General features: G+C 37.1%; 1 protein-coding gene across 2 annotated transcripts in view; it reads right to left on the reverse strand.

Moving 5' to 3' along the window:
- The window catches only part of RFX6 (regulatory factor X6), a 123,314-nt gene that overhangs the window by 13,257 nt on the left and 84,883 nt on the right, over positions 1-25,174 (reverse strand). For both annotated transcript variants that reach the window (XM_070795928.1, XM_019966898.2), the window contains exons 5-11: positions 20,897-20,974; positions 19,802-19,829; positions 9,720-9,827; positions 5,883-5,960; positions 5,652-5,765; positions 3,516-3,565; positions 1,008-1,167 (exon numbers count right to left, since the gene is read on the reverse strand). In XM_070795928.1, coding sequence (XP_070652029.1) covers positions 1,008-1,167; positions 3,516-3,565; positions 5,652-5,765; positions 5,883-5,960; positions 9,720-9,827; positions 19,802-19,829; positions 20,897-20,974 — 616 coding nt within the window. The remainder of the gene's footprint in view (positions 1-1,007; positions 1,168-3,515; positions 3,566-5,651; positions 5,766-5,882; positions 5,961-9,719; positions 9,828-19,801; positions 19,830-20,896; positions 20,975-25,174) is intronic.

The raw sequence follows: 25,174 nt of genomic DNA on the forward strand, positions 1-25,174 counted from the left end.
ACTCATGGTCATCTCTGTTAAAGGTTTGAAAACTATTTTTGGAATAAGAAAATATATTTTTTTTAACCCATGGTCATAAAATAAGAGTTTCACAATGTTATATTTCTTATCTGAAACTATCCTAAGCAAGTCTTTCAAAATTTCAGAGGCTGATGACCTTCATAAAACAAAGGAAAATTTGAGGAGAGGGGAAGTATATTTTAACAATATACAAACACATAACTCTAATTTAGGAATTACTTTTTCCTCCTATTTAAGAGAACTAAATTAGAAGTAGTTTAAAATGACTTCCCTGGTGGCTCAGATGGTAAAGCATTTGCTTACAATGTGGGAGACCTGGGTTTGATCCCTGGGTCAGGAAGATCCTTTGGAGAAGGAAATGGCACCCCACTCCAGTACTCTTGCCTGGAAAATCCCATGGACAGAGGAGCCTGGTAGGCTACAGTTCACGGGGTTGCAAAGAGTCGGACATGACTGAGCGACTTCACTTTCTTTCACTTAAAGTGTGTTGTGGGTTTCAAAATATCAGATGGTCTCATTCCCCACAATCTATTAATTTTATTAATTGGATTTATTTATTAATAGAATTCATGTGGCAAATAAGAGTTTTACATTTTACATTATATTCAAAAGGTTTTTTCTCTTTTTACTTTCTATTTTAAAATAATTTTAAATTTGCAAAAAAGTTGCAAAAAATAGTGTAGAGTATTTCCATATACTCTCTACCCAGCTTCTCCTTATGTCATCATTTTACATTACCATTGTATATTACCAAAATCAGAAAACCAACATGAGTACAATACTAGTAACTAAACTACAGACATAATTCAAATTTCATCAATTTTCCTACTAATGTCCTTTCTCTGTTCTAGCATTCACTCTAGGATCTCACATTGGATTTAATTGCTGTCCACTTTGTCCTCAGTCTCTTAAAGTTCCTCAGTCTTTGCTAACAAATGATTTAATTTTGATTTGGTGACTCAGATACCCTTGGCTGACTGACGTACCTGTGCAAGATGTAAGAAAGATGTTTGCCGTTTCAGAGATGATACAAATCTTCTCACAATAGGTATTTTCTTGTCAGTTAGAGCTTCTGGCAAATTTTCCAAGGATGAAACAACCCATTGTTCCCAATTCTTAGCAAAATTTCTTATGTCTGCTAATAAGCTATAAAAATTCCCAAAGAACAAAAACCTCTGTATTAAATACTAAATAGTTCACAATGCATTAAATAAATGCAGTTTGATAGAGGTATAGTATTATTCTGTGATTCTAAGAACATGACTGAAGTCAGCCTAGGTCTGCCATTTATCATCTTGATCAAAATACTCAATCTCCTGAAACTCTAATTTCCTCATCTGTTAAATGGGAATAAGAATAGTATTCATGTCACAGGATTATAATGAGGACTACATGAAATGATTCATGGAAAGTGTTTGGGTTAAAACTTGGACGGCAGAAAGTGATCAATAAAGATATACTTTATTATTAATATTGATAATTCAATCATCTTCTGTAAAATAGTACTGGGAAAAGGTAAGTGTGCACTTGATTGTACATATCTTGGCTTCTTGAGAGACATGCATTGGGATCACAATGCATTTCAGGTATTTAATATTTGTTTCTAGTAATATATTCCTATAATTCTACATGATTCCTATATTTCAAATTCCTAATAATTCCTATAATTCAAATATAACTATAGAATAAATTACTACAAATTATAGGACCTCATTTAGAAAATTGCAAATGTTGGTTGTATAAATATATTATGAGAATATACAAAAATTTATGTCAGTCAACAACCTACATATGACATCGTAATGAAACTGATCTAAATATATTTAGGATGGGGCATATGTTGGGGAGCAGTGACATGGTAAAGGAATAAAAATAGGCAGAGTTTAGAGTTAAACAGACCTTAATTAAAATCTAGGTTCTGCTTCCTACTAATTTGGGCAAATAAATTAACTTCTTTGTACTCCGGGTTCCTCTTTGTGACTTTGGGATCATAACAGTTTGGAATACTGTAACAGGTTGTTTTTCAAAAAAAATCCAATTGTTCAATGAAAAGGAATTGATTAAATATAGTATTTTTCAGATGCTGGATGTCTATCCAATCATTTAAAAAATGCTCATCTGTATTTGTTGATATGGGAAGATTTTCACAGTATACTGCAATAGTATGTGTACTCTAACTCCATTTTTTAACATTCCTAGAAAAAAGTTTGTGAGATCATAACCTGACATTCAAAATCTAAGATTATCAGTGATTTTTTAAGTGCACTTATGCATGTTTTTCATTTTCTAAATGAATACAAACTACTTGCATACTTAAGAGAGAAATATATAAATAGTACTTTTCAGGTTGGTTGTAGGAATTAGGTGAAATAATTTGGGTAAGATTAAACTCCCACACTATGTTTAATAAAATTCAGCTGTTACTACTTGTTAGCTACATGGCTGAATGGCTCCCCAGGTGGCTCAGTGGTAAAAGATCTGCCTGCCAGTGCAGTAGATGCAGGAGGCTTAGGTTTGATCCCTGGATAAGGAAGATCCCTTGGAAAAGGAAATGGCAACCCATTCCAGTATTCTTGTTGGGAAAATCCCATGGAGCCTAGTAGGCTACAGTCCATGGGGTCACATTGGACACGGCTTAGCGGCTGAGCACAGCACACACAGCCCATGACTGAATGCCTGTCACTAGGTAAGCATAGCCATTTTGCTGTGACACAGAAGTGTTGTCTACCTAATTCAGAGCTCAGATTAGATGTTTAAAGACTATATAACAATAATTACAAGAAACTATTGACAGACCAACTACTATTTAAATAAACAAACCAGTCTAGAGGAAAAGGTAAATAAAAAATAAAGATTGTTTTATCAATCATCATGTATTTATTGAGAACCTATTATCCCCGCCTATGTATATTTGTATCCCCAAATACTAAAATAAATGTCATTACTGTATTAGAATTTATTGTTTTTTAAATTGGCTTTGTTTCAAGTTTCTATTGTTCTTACATCAGAAAAGACTTTGTGAAAAATCTTCAAGCATCATTTCCATTTGAGATCTTACTCCTTTGTTAAAAAGAAGGTAATAATTCCATTATGTTCCTTTCTGATTTTCAAAATTAAGACTAAAGTATAATAAATATAAAACAATTTTCCTTATGTTTTTATTATTGTGGTTATTTTCCACAAATTATCCCATTTATCTCCCTCTAGCCAGTTTCCATTGAAGAACTTCCTCAAGTATCTTAAAGGTCAACTATACTTAAATATTTATTTTTCACTTGGGCAGCTCTCAAAGGGATTTCAGGATTGTCCCATCAAATTTTGTTCATTGAGGTTTAAATATAAAGATTGGGGCATATCTCTTCAGCTAATACAAACGGGCAGGAGCAGGAAAATAATACTGGTGAATGAATGAATTTCTACTGAATGTTTTGCTTTACTATAATGTATAAGGTTAAACCCTTTACAAGCAAGTATATTTTATTGACTGAACCTACCTTTCAGGCATTTCTTGCATTGTGGCAGGAATAAGTACATCTGTAAGAACCTTAATCACAGCAAAAGAGAGTTAACATAAAACCTTACTCAATATTTCTATAGACACACTTATTCTTTGTCAGCTACTTTTTATTCCGAGCTTTCCAGAGAATAATATGTTAACTCGTTTCTGAAAGTTGTACTTTTATCTCTAAAATGAATGCATATGTGAGCTGTGTATGTGTGTTTGTGTGTGTGTAAAAGGCAAGGGGAAGGGTCTATAGAAATATTGCAATGCCAGTTAAGCAGGTGACATGAATATACTGAGTACAGAGTGCTAGTTTTCAGAACATAAGGAACACTGAAAAGAAAGGGCTAGGCTGACTGTACCTTAAACATGGGTGAGATGGGTTCTCATCAAGGATGACCTTGATGAGAACAAGTGGAAAGAAAAAATTAGTGCTAACTGATACCAGCTCAGGAAAAATGGATAAATCAAGGAGATGGGGAATCAGAAGGGTTATGAATAGTACGGACCCCTTGGGCTGGCTCATAAACTGAGTGGGCCAGCCTGGGGACGAGGACCAAGAGGGCTTCAGGAGATATTTCAAAATGAGAGTAAACACTCATCTGCAAAGGCCTGTGTAGCCTACTAGCAAAATGCACATGTAGTCCACGTATATGAAACACTAAAGCCAGACTGTTGTAGATGCCCAGTATGCTCGTCACCAGTGAACTGGCCTTGGTAATTATGCACAGTTTTAAGGACTAAAAGCTGACCGATCTCTAGAGGTGGGATGAAGGTCTTGCCAAAGCTCGTGTTACAATACACTACTCTCTTTACAGTGCTCACTGTGGGAAAAACTTTGTGTATGGAAAGGTACTTAAACTCTGGACTTTTGTGCTGAAGGCAAAGAAATAGACCATTTGGCAATGGGGAAAGCCACGCTTTACGGATATTTTTTGGAGGTCTGAAAGACAGTCGGAACAGCTTTTCCTTGCTGCTGGTAAATGTGCGTGTATGAGCCCAGGTCTCATACCTACTTTTGGAACCACCTGCTTTCACCTTTCCGATTACTTCCTCATGTCTTAAACGTTGCAGATAATCACTTAGTGCAAACTGAACCATTTCTCTCTGGATGATGATATTCTTATTTGATCCAGAAAACTGAGACAATCCTTGCCCTCCTTTGTTTTTCTTCAACTTTAATTAAAGGTAGAGAATATACAGCACTACTCTATTCTCTTATCCTGCAGTAAGGAAGAATGGGACAGAGGATGAAAATATGGACTCCCTCATCCTAGGTCAAGCCCGCCTACTGGTTCTCGACGTACAAAGTTGCTTCTGGACTGTTCAGTGTTTGCTTCACTTCTCTGCAAAGTTGAAAATGTAATAGCAGCAACTAACTAAGACGGATTTTTCCTCCAAAATACTTAAGAGGGCTCCAGCTTGGGTTTTCTTGCTTACCCAAATTATTAATATGTTTTAAAAGGAAAGCTTTTGTTTTTCCTTATGACAATTTAACAGGTTAATGCAGATAGACTCAATTCAAAATACCCAAATTGTAGCACAGTTTTCTCCCTCAGCTTGGACCTGTATCTGCTCTAACTTGGGAACAGATTCCTGGGGGAATTAGCTTTACCCTCTTTCCAGCTGAATGGCTGGTTCTGTGGCCAACCATCTCCTCTTTGCTTTCAATATCCTTCCTGATCCTTCTATAGACACTTAGGGACTCTTGTTTGGCTTAAGAACAAAATTCATCATTAATGCATTAACATTAGAGATTTCCAGATTTTTCAAGTTATTAGTCCTATAAGAGTGCTTAATTCTGCTTTTCCCCAAACTCTGATACTGTGAAAAAGCCACTATTTATTCTGAAAACATCTTAGACAGTTAATAAAATTATGTAAGTTTTTATGGAAGTGTGTCACATTTAGAATCATTCTTAGCTGTAAACAGAAACTGATTTTTGTTTTACTTAATATAAATTTACATTAAAATACATTCACTATTACATACTATTAAGCTGATTGCTTTCTAATCAGAAAAAATTAATAGTGCATCTCCAGCTAGAAATAACAAGTTTTACTGAAAACATATTGAAAAGTTTAGATGGAATGAGAAATACATGTTTAAGTCATCCTAAAGAGCTTACCTTATAAAGAATTGAGTCACAAACACAGAAAATGTCAATTATAACTGGGTTTTCAAGCAGGGGAAGAAGATGATCAGGCATTCCTTGCCAAAAGTGTAATAAGAAATGCTGAATCTAGTTGAGAACAAAGAGTATGTACATTAACATTTTTCCTTAACATGAACTTGTATGAAAAACAAGAAAAGAATGTTTATATAATACAGTCAGCAAAGCGTTCTTTGTTACTCTTACCTCCTCAAAGTTCCCATTTATTGCATTGTCCAAGATGCACTGGCAGTGAGTTTTGTACATCATTATTAGGGTATCAACCTATATTGAGGAAGAAAAATCTTAACAAAAGCACCCTTTCAATGCTGCCTTCATTTTGTTCATGCATACATTTGTTCATATATTCAAGCACATGGTTAAAATTCCTGTTATGTACCAAGCACTGTGCTCAATGCTGAGGAAACAAAGGTGAAGGCGTAATTCTTATTTTAAGGCGCACACTGCCTTGTGAAGGGACAAAGGCGAGCAAATGGATAGTTGCAGGACAGTGTGATAAGAAAAACGAAAAAAGTGATTGTTTAGGGAACTATCAGTCAAAGTGACATTGTAGTTTTCTGCTTAATAAGGAAATCTCCTTTGATTGGAGAAATAAATGTAAAATGATAACATACATGAACTCTTCCCATAGTTTTATTAAGCAGGTGCTTGGGCAGCGTGGTGCAGGGGTTTCCAGTTTCGGCTATGGAGTCAGCTAACACTGAACAGGCTCCACTGCACTGTTTTGCACAGGTTGCTTTGTCTCTGATCCCAAGCTTTATATCTTCAAGTAGTAATAACATATTACTTATAAGGTGTTGAAGAAGATAAAACAAGACGTGCTGCACATGGAACCATTTTCCTCATGCAAAGTATAAGATCTGACTGTATTACCTCAAATTACTAATAATATTAAATAGACTCGTTGGCCAAAAAAGATTTCAACATTAAATGTCTGTTACAAAAATTCTCTGTTTCCATGTATACACTAATACTTATATCCACAGATAGAAAATCTTAAACATCTTACAATTTGCAGAAGGTTAGAACTTGTTGGAGAAGGCACTGGTGACCCACTCCAGTACTCTTGCCTGGAAAATCCCATGGATGGAGGAGCCTGGTAGGCTGCAGTCCATGGGGTAGCTAAGAGTCGGACACAACTAAGCGACTTCACTTTGACTTTTCACTTTCATGCATCGGAGAAGGAAATGGCAACCCACTCCAGTGTTCTTGCCTGGAGAATCCCAGGGACGGGGGAGCCTGGTGGGCTGCCGTCTATGGGGTCACACAGAGTCGGACACAACTGAAGCAACTTAGCAGCAGCAGCAGCAGCAGCAGAACTTGTTAATCTTCTGGGAAACTAGGAACACCCATGTTCAAAACATTTTTATTTTATAAGCTAGAAATATTGCTACCTGTTACAGGTTGTGTGTTCTATGTGAACAGAGGAACAGGCTTAGATGTTAGAGGTGTGAACTCTGCCTGCAGGATACCTGGATTTGAATGCTAGCTCTCATCTGCCACTTAGTAGCTATGTGATGTCGGGCAAAGTACTTAACATTTATGTGTTTTAATTTCCTCATCTATAAAATGGAGATCATAAAAACAGTAAATATCTAATCGGGTTGTTATGAGGACTAAATAAATTAACACATGAAAGTGGCTGGAGTAATCCATAATACAATACTATGGTTAACTATTTTTATCTTTATAGTATCTAGGGTGGTGATGGTGACAGGGATGTCCTACTCCAATTCTTTGCTCTCCAACCTTTATCCCTGCAGCCCACCGACATCAGACATCTTTGTGGTTTAGTGTAAAGCTGTATAATGATGGCATGCAAATTACCAATCTACCTCTAAGGAGGTATGCTGACTACACACCTCTGCCAGGATATGTCACCACTGATGCAAATGAAATATGCTCTTTACCTTAAGCAACAATTTTCAGATGGGCCGCAAGACATAGTTTCAAATGAAGATAAGAACAGCATGAATGATAGAAAGGAAATAATAACTGTTGTCAAAAATTAACCCTTTGACCCCTGAAAGCCACTAAAGAACAAGTGAACTTTTATCTTCACAAGTGTTTCCATTTATTTGTGTCAATTTTGTTTTCTTCTATACAGAAAGCATCAAAAATTGTAAATCTTATCATTGGTACTTTGCTTATTTAATAGTTACACAGTCTTAGGGTAAGAACTTTTCACTGTAGCATACTTTGCAGTCTTTATAAACATAATTTTGCTCAATTTCCTGAGAACATACATCACATTATAGAGGGTAGAATCAGAGGCAAGTCTTCGCTCTAGTAAAGTCAGTGAGCAAGAGAGGGGGTAGCACCTGTCTTGAGTGACGCTCTGATGGGGACAAAAAGCAGGTCCCTCAGCTTCAGCAAATACCATTCACTGGGGTCAGCTTCCCACTAGGCAGCCTCCATCATATCTGCCTCAAGAAAGTAGGTGCTTAAAAGTGTTCCGCTTCAGCCACACCCCTCTTTCTATGAACTGACACGTTGCCTGGGGAACTTGGCTACTGTCTAGGTAGGTAAAAGGCAGGGCCCAGCTGTCCTCAAAGGACAAAGGGAAGTATGGGGCTCATGATGGGGGCCACTGGGAATGAATTTAGAAACCAGAGCTTATTTAAGCATCTTGAATACTGAGTGAGAAATGATCTACAGACCAGTTTTTCAAGTTGACAGATAAGGAATTCCTTGGAGGTTAGAGAAGGCTGAAATAAACTACTGGAACATGTTCCTCACTTCTTTTTTCCTTTGTTACTCTCTCCGTCTACCCTCCTCACCTGGTATATTTACATAGTAAACATCTTCTTGATATATTTGCATGTGAGCCATCCTCTCCACAAAGGTGAGCCAATAATACCCTCCCCCAAAGAACTGTGTTCCCCAAGGTCCCGCAGATTTCCACAAGTTCCCCCACAAATTGTCACATGTTAACATTTACTGGAAGTGTCTCCAATCTGAAGTGATAATATCATATTATTTCCATAAGGTTAAAAGATGATGTGATGACCTTGAGAAATGTGATGGGAGAGGAGCATAGTAGGAAGTGGACATACTTCAGGAGGCTTGCCTGGATCTGGGAACTACCTTCAATATTTTGCCTGTTCCTAACTGGGAAATAAGTCTGTCAGTATTATGAATTACAATGAAGTTACTGTGCATCTCTACTTATCTATGAATAGACCTTTTTAACAGCATGTCATTTTTATTTCCAGTTTCTACAAATGCCCATTACTAAACACAGCTGGACATTGTTAATCATATTCATCTGTCTTTGCACCTTAAAAATATGAACTGACTTAAATATACTCTGAAAGATATTTTCTCAAATGCTAATAGAAAATGAACTTTAGTTGAAAAGAATGTAGAAATCTTTATGCTCTGATATAATAGTGGATCCTGCTATTAGTCAGCCAGCAGATACCCAGCAAATGCCTCTAGAAGTTTAGAAATAGGGGAGCATTTAGCTTTAGACTTTACTACATAAGCAATGCAATTTATTTTATAAACTGAATTTCAGGAAACTGTTTCTTCTTTAACTTTCAAAAAATTTTGCAACAGAGCACAAAGTTTCAAAATTGAGAAGAATCTTTGGAATCTTCGAGTAAGGTATCACCCCCTCAATGATAGGAAAAAATTCTGTCCTAGAGAAGTGGTTGATGACTAATTACTGAAATGAAATGGTGCTAGTAGAAAATATCACACTTAAAATGAAAGAAATTGCATATGATAGGCACATTCTAGGATTTTCTTCCTTGATACTGAGTTTTAAATAAAAAATAAACTTTAGTCTTTTGAGGTTTATTTTACCACCTTCTGATAATATACTATCAGGGAGATGGTAAATAATTAATTGGAAAGTCCTGAATCAATGTTAGTAAACATTTGTCCCTCCTATAAATCAGTCAATTATGTTTGATTATGCAGATTTCTGTTTCCCACGAGTGCCATGAGATTCCCAGCAAATTGAGATATGGAACCAACGTATCAGAAAATCAATAGAGAAGTATCTTTAATTGATACCTTGTCCTTAGAAAGGCATCCTTGGTACACAAGGTGTTGAGCGCTGGGGAATTCTGGAAGAAGTGTTCCAGTTTTTGAGCTAAGTGAATATTTACGAGTGAAGCCACCCTATAATTTAAAAAATGAAAAGAAATAAATCATTATCAACTATTTGATAATGACAGAGAATTCTACAATATACAATTCTAACAATATAGAAACCTACAAAATTTCATTCTTCTTTATCTTTCAAACCATAACAAGTCAGGAGGTTTGAGTAAACTGTTTATTAGATCAAATACCTGGATAAACTAATATTTCAGCAGAATTACTGTTGCCAAATCATACATAGTTTCATAGTTGGGGCCTTTTTCTTTTACTTCGGATTTTAGTTTTAAACACTTTTTCAGTTTTCACAACTTTTAGAAATTTTAGTTCACAAGTTTACATTTGTTAATGACATGTTTTAAAGAGCTACTTTTAGGCTACTGAAATTACTTTACTATGAAAGGGTCAGAAATTGCCAAATTCATCTATGAATTACCAAATCATTTATGGATTAAATAAATGAGATGGTAAGAAGTTTTAATTTATTATGCCTCAGAGATAATTAGTGGTAAAATTGTGATTGAAGCCTAACTCTTCAGACTCCCAAACTAGTACTCAGGATTTTCCCATCTCAACCTCCCTCCCTCTGCCAAATTCAGGTACTTGTTTTATTTTGAATCCTTTGGAAAGCACCCTTCAAAGGTTGGAGAAGGAAATAGCAACCTACTCCAGTATTCCTGCCTGGAAAATCCCATGAACAGAGGAGCCTGGTGGGCTATATAGTCCAAATGGTTGCAAAGAGTCAGACATGACTGAGCCACAAAGCACCCTCTGGTAGTTTCCCGAAAATCAGAAAAAGTGACAAATAAGTAACATATAATACTGCAATTCTAATGTACCTACAAGAAACCCACACATAGAGAGAAAGAATACATAGTCATGGTGGAACCAGAGCCTTAGCAAAGGCTTCCCAGATGGCTCAGTGTTAAAGAATCTGCCTTTAGCACTGTTAGGAGGTGTAGGAGACGCAGGTTGGATCCCTGGGTTGAGACGATGCCCTGGTGGAGGAAATGGCAACCCACTTCAATATTCTTGCCTAGGAAATCCCATGGATAGAAGAGCCTAGCAGGCTACAATCCACGGGGTTGCAAAGGGTCAGATGACTGAACATGCACGCACACACTCATAGGTCGCAACTGATTGTTGTTTTTGTTTGTGGAGAATGCCTACATATATTAACATTGATGAATTACAAAACCTAATGTTGAATGGGCTTCCTTGGTGGCTCAGAGGTTTAAGTGTCTGCCTGCAATGTGGGAGACTTGGGTTCGATCCCTGGGTTGGGAAGATCCCCTGGAGAAGGAAATGGCAACCCACTCCAGTATTCTTGCCTGGAGAATCCCATGGACGGAGGAGCCTGCTGGGCTACAGTCCACGGGGTTGCAGAGAGTCGGACACGACTGAGCGACTTCACTCACTCAATGTTGAATGAAACCAGAAAGTCATAGAAAAAGTGAATCCATTTTTATGTAGGAACAATAATAAATAATGCATTGGTGGTAAATTGGACAATGATAAACAATATATAATATTAACTATTTTAATCATTTTAAAAGATACAGTTCAGTGGTACTAAGTACAATCATCACTACATTGTTTAATAATGATGGTATACACTCATAAGTGATAAACTTCAATGAATGACAAAGGAGTAATTAGCACCAAATTCTGTGAGCAGTAATGTTTGGTAGGGACAGGAAGTGATTATGGTGAGGGCACAAAGAGGACTTTTCTCTTTTAAACAATGAGGTAGGTTATGAGTTTTTATCTTAGGCTTATTTTAAAAACTCCGTGTGTGTGCATGTGTTACAATAATACATTTCCCAATAAAAATGTTACAGTGCTATGGAAACACATATTAAGGAACAGAGTATATGTCTTTTGACTATTATTTAAAATTCTCATGTTGATAAATAATAGTTTTGTGATAGAAGCCAGCAACACATATGAAACATCAACAGGGGGAAGAGTGCCTAAAGAAAAAAAGTCAAAAATTAAATTTGTCTGGATATGTTAACAAGTGTGTACAAAGCTGGTATAAATCAAATGATAATATTCTGTCTAGAACCTATAACACAAAAAGAAAGGAGAGATTGATAAACTGGGAAAAATTAGATGTTCATTTTAATTCCACTAGTAGGCTTTCTATTTTAATTGCACTAAATGAGGTGCCAAATCTTAGACCAGCTATAGAGGTCTGTTTCTTTTTCTTTTCTTTTTCTCTCAACTGATGACTTCACTACTCTTGAACGATTAGGAATCTTTTTTCCAAAAGAAAACAAGAAGGAACCTACAGAAAAGAAACAATATGATTAGAAGCAAGAGGGTCTGATTTATGAGGAAAGATTAAAGGATTTAAGCTGCACAGTTTGGTTAAGTGATGACTAAAAGAGAGCATGATAACAGTCTACAAATATTTGAAAAGCATATACCAAGGAGGGAGGATTTGCTATTTATCTTGGTACAAAGTTGTTAAACTGGTCATGAATGGTTGATATTAAGGAGAAGGCTATCAGGGAAACTTCCTGGTTGAAATGTATGAAATCAAGGGACTATTCCCTAGGAAATAATGGCAACTTCATTACCAGAGCCACTGAAAACAAAATTGGACCCACACTGGAAGATTCACAGGAAAAGTTTTCTTCGACCAGGACAAAGTATTAAAACTAGGTTTCATTTGTTTGTTTATTCCTGGCAATTAAAGGGTTCTGAGACTTTCTCTAAGATATTTTTGAAATGTGAACCACTATATTTATGAATAAAACATTTTAAACAATCAAAATTCATACTGCTGGTTGATAATGACTCTTAATTTTCTCTCCATGTTTTGTTTTGCTTTTGTTGCCATTGATTTTGTTCACTTTTAAATTATGAGCCATTTAAAACTTAAAAGAAGGTATATATAAAAAGTAATAAATACTCATACTTACCGTCTTGAGACATCAGACATTTGAAATACTATCGTGGCCTCTTTTGCCCTCTCTAATTTCATTCCCATCCCCCTCATAAGGAATAATTAATGTTCTGGATTTGGTTTATATCATTACTATACAAACCTTTAAAAATTTACCTCTTATGTAAATGCTTTTAAATAACATATACTATTGCTTTAAAACTGGTACCATATAGTATGTATTTTTCTACATGCAATGAGCTTTTTTGCACACTTTACGTATTCAAGATGAACCTAATTTGATTCTTAAGGCTATAGTTCACTCATTTCCAAAGCAGTATAGTATTTTCTTAAATATATAAAATTTTGTTTTCCTACTATATCATAATGGAATTTTTATTTTTTGGTATTCTGAAATTATAAACAATACTGCAGTGAACATCCACACACATGCCTTCTTGTGCACAGTGTGAAGGTTTCTCTAGGAAGGCAGTCGTAATGTGTGTGAACTTTCTGTTTTATTAGGTATTGCCCCTTCTACCATTTAGAAAAGCTTCTTAGCTCCCATTCTTAACAAGGCTATATTTTAATAGTTTTAATTGCTGCTAGTTCAGTAATAGTAAAATGATTACTCATTAAGGTTTTAATGTTCATTTTCATTTTAAAAATAGATATATTTATTGGCAGGGTGGTATTCAAAATATTTATTGACTACACATTATAAAGGGCTTCCCCAGTGGCTCAGTGGTAAAGACTCTGCTTGCAATGCGGGAGCTGCAGGAGACACGGGTTCGATCCTTGGGTCAGGAAGATCCCCTGAGGAAGGGCATGGCAACCCACTCCAGTATTCTTGCCTGGAGAATCCCATGGACAGAGGAGCCTGGCGGGCTACTGTCCATGGGGTCACACAGAGTCAGACACGACTGAAGCGACTTAGCACGCACGCACGCATTATAGAGCCTGGTCTATCAGAACAGGCACCGTGAGCACCGACACTGTGTGTGTCATTCTTTTTCACCTTGGTGACTTGCCTGTTCACACACTTTACTGTATTTCTATTGGGTGGTCTTTTTATCGGGCTTCTCTGGTGGCTCAGACAATTTTTATTGTTGAGTTGAACACACTCTAAGTGCCGTCTGATAGAACTTTCTGGGATGATGAAAATGTTCTATTATCTGCACTGTTCAAACACAATATTCACTAGCCAGCACTTGAAATGTAAATAATGTGACAAAGAAACTGAATGTTTTAGGTAATTAATAGTCATTTGTGGCTAGTGGCTGCCATACTGCATAGCATAGTATTTGTAGCTATTAATCCTCTATCACTTATATATGATATATACCCAGATTTATGTTATACATTTTACATATTTGAAGCCATATTTGTTTTTGCATCCTGTTTTACTTCCTAACACTTCTCCATGTCATTAAAAGTCTTTAATAAATGATATGATATTCAGTCCTGTAAACGTCTTACAAATTATGTGACCATTTTTTATTATTAGTCATTTAGATTGATATGTTTCACACCATAGTCAATAACAATTTTGTACATAATATTTTGTCTGCATTTTCTATTTTTTCTTTATGTGAGATTCATACAAAGGTGAAATTAGTGGGAGAAAGAGTATGAACACGTCTAAGATTTGAACATGGATCTTGCAATGATCTTCCAGAAAATTTGTTCTGTCTTCACCAGCAGGATATGAAAGAGCTTATCTCACCATACTTTTACCAGCTTAATAATAATTTTTATATTTGACAATTTCATTATTTAAAATCTAATTTAAATGTATTTGGTAGTTCATTTTCATGCATTTATTGGCCTTTTCTTCCTCGTGTGTTTTGTCTATTCATGTCTTTTTAAAAAACTGTTATTGAGGTCCTCCTATTTTTTAAATAAATTGCTAGTATTTCTTCACGTAGTAGAGATGTTATCCTATTGTCATATTTGCATGTGACAATGGACTAATATCTTCCCATTGTCTTTTTTTGACTTCAGATTTTGTATATGATACTTTGATTTAAAGAATTTTTCATGTTTTCATTTTTTTCCCTTTGAAATTTCTTAAATTGTTTTCATGCTTAAAAAGTTATTCTCCCTTCAGAAAGGAGGTAGATATATTTCCTTCTAATTATTATTTTTTATTTAAAAACTTATATGAACTTCATACAGATATAAACTTTAGAATTTTTTTTTCCAAAATAGACCATTTTTCTAACATTAAGCCCTGAAGAATTTTACTTATTTATTTGGTACTCTCTCTTCTTCCATAAAGGAATTATGACAATTCATTGAAAAATACTTCTTCCTTCATTGGGTATAATGTGTCCTTTCTTACACACTAAATTATTACATACACTTGGGCCTTTTTTCAGGTATCTAATCTCTGCTGTAGATTTGTTCTACCTACATTTGAGTTAGTATAATAGTGTCATAATTTTGATATCTGCCAGACATGGCTCCTTTGAGTATTCTTCTTTATACTTCCCTCAACTATTACTTCCTATACACCCTTTGTGCAGGCGTGCATGCTCAGTCACTGAGTCGTGTTATACTCATTGTGACCGCAGGGACTGTAGCCTGCCAGGCTCCTTTGCCCATGGAATTTTCCAGGCAAGAACACTACAGTGACTTGCCATTTCCTACTGCCAGGAATCTTCCCCATCCAGAGACTGAACGCGTGTCCTTGCGTCTCCTGCATTGGCAGGTGGATTCTTTACCACTGAGCAACCTGGGAAACCCCATATATCCTTTTAGATCAAGTTAATTTCCAAAAATAACTGCTCACTCAAATTTTTTTAATATAAATTTTTTTTAATTGGAGGCTAATTACTTTACAATATTGTATTGGTTTTGCCATATATGCATCAACATGAATCCGCCATGGGTGTACATGTGTTCCCCATCCTGAATCCCCCTCCCACCTCCCTCTCAAATTTTTAAATAGAGTATTAAATGTCTAAATTTAAGGAAGAATTGACACAGGGTAGCCATTCCCCTTTTCAGAGGATCTTCCCAACCCAGGGATTGAACCTGGGTCTCCTTCTTTGCAGGCAGATTTTTTACCATGTGAGCCACCAGGGATGGCTTTTCTTTTGATTACTCCCAAATATTTTGCATTTCTGCTGTTTCCTGAAATTTACATTTTACAATGTTCTACCTTTCCTGTCTTCCCCAGAAACTGTTCCCACCTCTCTCAACCGGGAATCTGTGAGAAAAGTTCTGTAGAAAACAATTTGAATGACCATTTTCTCAGTTCTCCCAAGGAAAGCACTTGGCTAGTACAATTCCAGATGCATAAGAGTACTCATTCCCTACATACAATGGATGCCTTGGGGCATTGAGACTACATTCTGTCTGGAAATCCTGACTGAGAAGAGCTGGGACTTCAAAGTTCTTCAGACTTCTACGACCCCCTACCAAGATTTCACTCACAGAAAATGACCTGACTGCTGGTACCTCAGAGAGGAAACGAAACCCACCAAACTATCTCAATTTCCTGCCACAAAATCTACAAACCTACTTCATCTGAACTAAGCCATTCCTCTTTTCAGTTTTAATGAAATAAATGTCCTTCTCTCTAGGGCCACTTCCTCCACTCCAAAGCTCTTCCTTGCCCATCTCTTCAGTGACCCTGTACTCTCAATTCTCTTTCACATCTTCAGTCTCTACTCTTTACTGACTATGTTTTATCAACATCAGAACCACAGTTCAATCTTCCTTCTGAACTAATGGTCAAGCCCACCCCTATCCTAAGTTTTCTACATTCAATTCCACTGCCCACTCATTTCACAAATCAGTCAAACCCTAGCTCTCTCACAAATCAATCAAACCCTAGCACTGAAAATGCTCTCCCTGAAGTTATTGTCTGTACTTAACTCATTCCATAGACCTTTTCCAATCCGTGTCTTGATGGCCCTTTAGCTCCATTTGATAGCAGCAAGCATTCCCTTCCCTTGGAAGCACTCTTTTCTCCTGGCTTCTGTGTCACTATGTTCTCCTTTCTCTTCCCTCTCTGGATTCTCCTCTCTTGTTCTTCTTTCCCACTTTTCACAACTCTTTTCTCATAATGTTTTTTTCTTCTCATTTATTTTCTCCCTTTATGTGTTTACCCTTTACCATGACTTCAGTCACCACCAAACTAAATACCTAAATCCTCTCATCCAGTCATATATATCCAACTGCTCACTTCAAGTATACACTGGATATTTTATAAACACATCAAATATGTGTTGTTGTTCAGCCACTATGTCATGTCCAGCTCTTTGCAACCCCACAGACTGCAGCAAATCAGACTTCCCTGTTCTTCACTATCTCTCAGAGTTGGCTCAAACTCATGTTTGTTGAGTTGGTGATGCTATACAACAATCTCATCCTCTGTCACCCTCTCCTCCTCTCACCTCAATCTTTCTCAGGATCAGGGTCTTTTCCTTGGTGGCTTCCCTGGTGGCTCAGACAGTAAAGAATCTGCTTGCAATGCAAGAGATTTGGGTTCATTCCCTGGGTCGGGAAGATCCCCTGGAGAAGGGAATGGCTACCCACTTCAGTATTCTTGCCTGGAGAATTCTATGGACAGAGGAACCTGGCAGGCCACAGTCCATGAGGTCACAAAGAGTCGGACACAACATAAAATATAGCAAGTTCCAAACTGAGCCCTTCATCTTTCTATTCTTTCTACTAGTTTCTCTTCCAGTACTTCCTGGCTAAAATCAGTCATTTCTCTCCATCCTTTGGGCTTTTATCCTTATTTGGATATTTTCTTATCCAGACTATCCATGTATCTATAGCATGATGCTCCTTTTGTTTGCCTTCCTGTTTGCTGGTTTTTAATATTTGACAACATCAGAGACATTTTTGGTTTTCACAGTGAGGTGGAGGGAGAGCTATTGGATCTGATGGATAGAAACCAGAGACTCTGTGATGTTGAAATATCCTACAAATGCACAGGACATCTCCCACTACACAGAATTATCTGGCCTAAAATGTCAGTGGTACTAAGGCTGAGAAATCCTAATCTATGTTCCATCTGTCTGGACCACTCTTCTCCTCCTCTAAAATCCTACTTATCTCAGTTCTATCTTTAAATGTTACTTCCTGTAGGAAATGTCCTTAATCACTTATACTAGGTTAACCCTCAAGACACTCTTTATGATTAGTTATGATTACTTGCTCAAGGTACATTTTTCTGCTACACTATATAGGATCAAACTTATCCATTCACAATTTTGTTCCCACATACCTATAATACCACATATCTATTAATTAACATTTCAACCATGGGTTTAAAAAATAGAATTTTATTTTGAATTTGTAAGAAAACAAATACATCTCAGTTTCCTTAGCTGTAAATTGGCAATATTATTACCTATTTTCCCTACCTCACCATTCTTAATGCTTAAATGACCTGAAGGATATGAAGATTTGCACTGAAAGTCTCACATCCTAAGCAAACTGATGGTTGGTCACTCCAAATACAAAACAATTTTTAAAAATTTCAACTTTGTTAAACACATATCTTATCATAATTTTTTTAAAGTATTTAGACTCATTGGAAAAGACCCTGATGCTGGGAAAGATTGAGGGCAAGAGGAGAAGGGGGCAACAGAGGATGAGATGGTTGGATGACATCACTGACTCAATAAACATAAGTTTGAGCAACCAGGAGATAGTGAGGGACAGGGAAGTCTGGCACGCTGCAGTCCATGGGGTCACAAAAAGTCAGACATGACTTAGTGACTGAACAACAAAAAGAATATTTTCGAGCTTTTAGACAGCCCTTAACTGTGCTCATTTATATAATAATCACAATAATTATACTCTATTATTGCTTCAGGTAGCTTTAGAAAAATAGGCTGTATAGGATAATTGAAAATTTATTTTTACTTTATTAACAAAATCTATACCCGAGTTTTTATTGTGCTCTTCTAAGGAGGAAGAAGTAGACATGAGAAAAATTTTTCTTTTACTTGATAAAGCGAGGCTTGCCACCTGCATGCTGTACCAGCTAATGGACTGATGGTACCACCAGCTCTTCAAAACAGTAGAAGGAACACCTGAGAGAAATGATTTAAACTCCCTATTGACATAAACTTCAGTCAACTGAAGTGTATTTCTAAGTCAATATTTTTGCACTTTCACAACTGTTTATCTAATAAAGAGCTATTATTTCATTGATAAAAAAGCAATCTGGAGGATTTTATTATGTAATTAGCCATTAACTGTATTAAAAGCACTTGTGGGAAGAAATTGGCCATTTCAGAAGATTGGGGGTTTTTATATTATTTCTTAATATGTTTGCATCATTTCACCAAACTAATGGAGTTACAATTTACCTCAGGTCCAGATGGACCACACAACACACTGTCATGGGCCCAGGGTTCTGTGGCACCTCCTTTAATGATTAGTTAACTTGAGGATAATGAAGACGTGATCATGTGCCTAATTAGCCATGCAGTCTCTAATGGTAGTTTAAGTCATTTAGATAAAGTCAGTTTGTTGACCTGTTCTTTGGTTGGGAGTGAGAAGGGGGAGGGGAGTCTACAGAGAAAGTGTGTGTTGGGTGAGAAAGTGTGTGCTGTGTGTGTGGTGGGCCCTTTCTCCTTACCTCCCACCTCTGCCACACCCTGCCATCACCCCCAGTGCAGAAGAGAGAAGCAACATCACACACATACACGGTAAAACATCACAGCGTAACATTTGGGTTCTTGACAACTATTAAAGGTTTTGTCTAAATAGGTATATATACTCCAAACACCAGTTTTTTCCATATCCTCAGCTTTAGGCTTTTTAAAATTTAAATAAAAATTTTTTGGATCAATGGTGGTCTTTTAAAAAATACTCTTTCTAGTATCTAATACTAGGTGAGAATAATTGAAAAATTCCCCCTGCTAGGTTAATTGGAGGTTCAGTAGGTCCATGTAAAGAATCGTTAATTGCCCCAAATCTAATTTAACTCTGTCTGAAGTGCTCAGCCATTCAAGGGACTCTTAATAAATAACATTTATTTCTATATTTGCTAATAAGGATGAATAACCCTATTGTTAAGCTTGTAATACATGTTATAGCGATATATAATATAAATGAAAATAATTCTTACCTCATTCTTCAGCTTGCTTCCAGAAAACCTTAAAAATAAGAACATTTTTCAGTAATTAAAAATACATATACAGTTATAGCTATCAAGGAAATGCAGAGGACCTACAAAAGTAGTAACTACACCACGACTAGTGAAATAAATCTAGAGAAATGTGTTTGATTTTCAAAGGGACCCAAGCCTCTAAGGGAAAGCAGAATAAAGGATATTGAGCAGTCAGGTAAGAATTGAGACAAGGAAGGCACATAATACGAAGCATTGTGTGTTCTAGCCTGTATTTTCACTTCACAGCAAGCAGTGGTTAATAAGCTGCCATAATGTTCTCTATAGTATCTGAGTTTCATCTTAGTATGACTTAGGTGACTAAAGTTATTTGCTTTTCCACAAGATATCTTACTTTTAAAAATAAATCATTCTTTTAAGAGTTAAGAGCAGTTCTTGGTAAATCATACCATAAAGAAATTTCAGATGCAGATCTAATCGTTTAGAGTTCTAATTTTTAAAAAATAATAATTGCATATTATCACTGGTTTCATTCAATGCCACCTTACTTGTCAATAACATCCTCCTGAGAGTTGATGGCAGATTAGAGCAACATGTTCTTTATATTCGTTTGTATTTTTTCCTTCACAGAGACTCAGTAGCTGGGGTCAGAAGCTTTATCATACTAAAGTAAGCTGGTATATCAGAGCATATGTGACTAGAGATGAATAAGCTTTTCATTCTCATAAGATACTGGCCAAAGCATCTTTAAAGCAGGTTATCACATAGAAAAAAATACATTTTCTGCCTTTATTTTATTGAATCTAGCTTGAAAATCAATTTAGCCTTAGAAGCAAATATTAATTTAAAAGTAATTCTGCTTCCCTGGTTTCTCTTTTACATCTCTCTGGGACACCTGGCTCACCAGTAATTTCTCATTAATGACTGCAAATTATATAAATTGCCCAGTCATTGTAAGTGTCCGTACAAAGTTAAAATTAAGGTCTGATGCTTAAAGGAAAACATTTCAATAAGCAAAGTTAGCAAGTCATTTTATTCAATATATATTATTTAAAGACATTCAGAGAACTTGTCTTGAAGATAGCAGGACTCTACCTTGTCAGGCCTTTTCCAGAATAAACGGAGTGGTAATATGCACTACTCTCTTTGATGCCAATCCCATAATAATGATACCTAGAACAAGAACCAGCTCTGTGTTAATATAGTTTTTTGAAGTGGAAAACTAAAGTAGAATTGAAGTGAATCACAGATAAGAACTGCAGTCGCTTGATCATCATCTTCCTCTCCCGACTTTTTTCAAGTAACATCTTAATGTGTTTAATCCTTCTTTAACAGTAACTATCAGGAAGCAACTGTTAGAACTGGACATGGAACAACAGACTGGTTCTAAATAGAAAGAGGAGTACATCACCCTGCTTATTTAACTTCTATGCAGAGTACATCATGAGAAATGCTGGGCTGGAAGAAGCACAAGCTGGAATCAAGACTGCCGGGAGAAATATCAATAACCTCAGATACGTAGATGACACTACCCTTATGGCAGAAAGTGAAGAGGAACTAAAAAGCCTCTTGATGAAAGTGAAAGAGGAGAGTGAAAAAGTTGGCTTAAAGCTCAATATTCAGAAAATGAAGATCATGGCATCTGGCCCCATCACTTCATGAGAAATAGATGGGGAAACAGTGGAAACAGTGTCAGACTTTATTTTGGGGGGCTCCAAAATCACTGCAGATGGTGATTGCAGCCATGATTATTATAAGACGCTTACTCCTTGGAAGGAAAGTTATTTCCAACCTAGATAGCATATTGAAAAGCAGAGACATTACTTTGCCAACAAAGATCTGTCTAGTCAAGGCTATGGTTTTTCCAGTGGTCATGTATGGATGTGAGAGTTGGACTGTGAAGAAAGTTGAGTGCTGAAGAATTGATGCTTTTGAACTGTGGTGTTGGAGAGGACTCTTGAGAGTCCCTTGGACTGCAAGGAGACCCAACCAGTCCATCCTAAAGGAGATCAGTCCTGGGTGTTCACTGAAAGGACTGATGCTGAGAGCTGAAACTCCAGTACTTTTGGCCACCTCATGCGAAGAGTTGACTCATTGGAAAGGACCCTGATGCTGGGAGGGATTGGGGGCAGAAGGAGAAGGGGACAACAGAGGATGAGATGGCTGGATGGCATCGCTGAGTCAATGGACATGAGTTTGAGTGAACTCCGGGAGTTGGTGATGGGGCCTGGCGTGCTGTGATTCATAGGGTTGCAAAGAGTCGGACATGACTGAGTGACTGAACTGAACTGAACTGAACTGAACCCAACTTATGGTCCTATTTCTGGCTCTAAGCTTGAAAAAGAAGGAAAATCATCTACTGCCAATCCCCTCAAACCTCTAAAAAATTAGGTTTCAAAAGGCATAAAAAGAAAAAAAATGTAATTGCAGGCATTTAACTGTAGGCACTTAAATTTGTAAATGTAGACACTGGCTCTAAGTATATCCAGTGTAACGATCTACAAATTGCTTGGTTCAATTTGAATGTGGTCAACTGAAACAGAAAACAGTGGGTCCTCTTCGTAGTACATTTATTGAATGGAGAAGAATATGACTTTATGTGTGGGGAAGACAATGATGTCATGTATAAGAATATGTACAAAAGCATATGACCCTTTAAAAGTTATTTTCCTCAGGAGGAGTGAAAAGCCCAATTCACTGTCATTTTCACTTCAAGTTTTTGTGCAACAGTGGGGAGAAAACAACTATGTGATGAATCAGTGGAAATATGAAACATGGAATTAACAGTGTGAACAGTTTGTTATCAGTGTCTCTATGGAACCGGCTGCTGCTGCTGCTAAGTCGCTTCAGTCGTGTCCGACTCTGTGCGACCCCATAGACGGCAGCCCAACAGGTTCCACCATCCCTGGGATTCTCCAGGCAAGAACACTGGAGTGGGTTGCCATTTCCTTCTCCAATGCATGAAAGTGAAAAGTGAAAGTGAAGTCGCTCAGTCGTGTGTGACTCTTAGCGACCCCATGGACTGCAGTGCACCAGGCTCCTCCATCCATGGGATTTTCCAGGCAAGAGTACTGGACTGGGGTGCCATTGCCTTCTCCATGGAACTGGAGACACAGGCAAATGTAGCATCCCATGGAATCTCAAGTTGTACCCCATTCTCCTCAACTGCAGAATCCTGACTTACTTTACACTCAAGTACAAATGCTACACACGGGCCACAAACACCAATCGGACAGCGGGTATTTAGTGAGGGTGGCCAAAGTCTGCTCATTTCTGCCTTCACTTTCCCTTCCCTTCTCTGCCTACCATGTAGCACCATCAAATATTTGGTTATCTACCATTTCAATTTGCATTCATCTAAAATTAGGGAAGGAATGAAATAAAAGGATAAGGGGGCTTCCAGTAGACTTCAGTGTAATCATATTTAAAAAATTCATTTCTTAGCATTGCCATCTGAGTTTGAAGTGGAGAAGACAATGGAGGATCTATGCTTCAAGGCCCCTTTGCTGACCTCAATAATAAAGATGGGACTTGGCAGAGCAACTCTAACCTTAAATGTTTTCAAGTCTCAGGACAAGAGTACAAATGGAGGCCCACAGGCCTTATACCTAATTACTTAAAATAGATAAATCGAGTGAACACACTGTGAAACAAAATGTCCCTGTCCTGTCGTGACAGCATACCGCCATAATGATCTGGCAGGTAGGTCTGAATGTAGAATGCCTGGCCTCCTGAAGTTCCATGAGGAAACATGGTGGTGTGAGAAGAGCCATCCCCACCTCACTTCTCCCCCAGCCTCTGCTCCTCTGTTCACTGTGAGGGGCTGCTCGAGACCACTCCAACCTCCACATCCAAGTTCCACCCTCACACACACCTGAACAGGTGCCCCCGAGCAGCCCAGGAGGTCTACGTCTCTTGAGGATGGATGAAGGAAGAGGCCTACATAGGCCCAGGAGGCAGGCCTGAGGCCGTTTGGAGTTCTTGGGCCCCATGGACTTAAAATGTGGGCTGGAAGGGGCATGTGGTCTCCAGGTGGGCACATCCATGTGGGCTGTGAATTCCTTGTCTCCTGAGGAGACCAGCTGAAAGAGGGCAGAAACAGAGCCCTCTGTAAATGTGAGTCCCAGAGATGGCTTCTCACCCATTAGGTTTCAAGGGCAGTATGATGGTAGAGAAGATGCCTCTAATGACGCTGGGCCATTTGAGATGAAAAAGAAAGTGTTTCTAAATATGAAAAAAATACATAATTATAATAAGAAATGCTTCAGAAAGAGCTGTTCTATTTGATCAAGGTAGTGAAGATATGTTATGAGTGTAGCAGACTTGGAATAAGCGTTCAAGCCTTCAGTTTTGGAAGAAAAACAAAATCAGTCTATTAACCTAAAGAGAATAAGCTCCATTTTTACAGTAAGAAAATAACCCTCTGGTAGATAAGGGAAAAGCACCTCTATGGTATATTGGGACAAAGAGAGAAATGAAGGAAATATGAAACTTAAGCAAACTCCAAAATTTTGAGTTCATTTGTCTCTAATTAGAAGCTAAAAGAAGAAAACTATTTAAATCATAGATAAAGACATTACCAAAATCAGCTATAGTAATAGAAAATAATAAGGTAAATACCTAAAAACCATAACAAATGGACATATTTAGATGACATTCAGCCAAGCATATTAGGATTAGTGAACATAAGTCTGAAATAATTATAACTATTTTTCTTTTATTAGGTTTTAGAACTAAGATACCAAAAGAAAATGACTTTGTATTGGGTTAAATAAAGCAAGAGATGCCTGAGAACAAGAGAAACTATTACAGTGAAAATAAACTGCAATTTCACGATCTTTTGCAAAGCTTGCTCTTTGCTCTATAGATGCCAGAGTTCAAATAACTTCACTAACACAGCATTGTAAATCAATTATACTCCAATTAAAAATGAATTAATACAAACATCATTGTAGCCACTGTCTGAAGCAATACATAGTAAGCATTGGTTTAAAGCTGATTGATCTTCCAGGTGGTGCTAGTGGTAAAAAAAAATCCCCCTGTCAATGCAGGAGACTAAGAGACATGGGTTCAGTCCCTGGGTTGGGAAGATGCCCTGGAGAAGAGCATAGCAACCCACTCTAGTTAGTAGTCTTGCTTAGAGAATCCCATGGACAGGGAACCTGGGATGCTACAGTCCATAGGGTCACAAAGAATCAGACATAATGGAAGCAACTTAGCACTCAGCACTCATTCTTTTATATAATTTGATCTTCTTGTTTCTCATTTATAATCCTTTTTTCAACATGTAAGTAATATTACACCATGATGAAATGTTTTGCCATGTAAACTGAGAAGAAACTACTTGCCTTCACATGTGGTAGACAACATTTG

The sequence above is a fragment of the Bos indicus genome, chromosome 9, assembly GCF_029378745.1.
Source record: "Bos indicus isolate NIAB-ARS_2022 breed Sahiwal x Tharparkar chromosome 9, NIAB-ARS_B.indTharparkar_mat_pri_1.0, whole genome shotgun sequence".
Classification (NCBI taxonomy): domain Eukaryota; kingdom Metazoa; phylum Chordata; class Mammalia; order Artiodactyla; family Bovidae; genus Bos; species Bos indicus.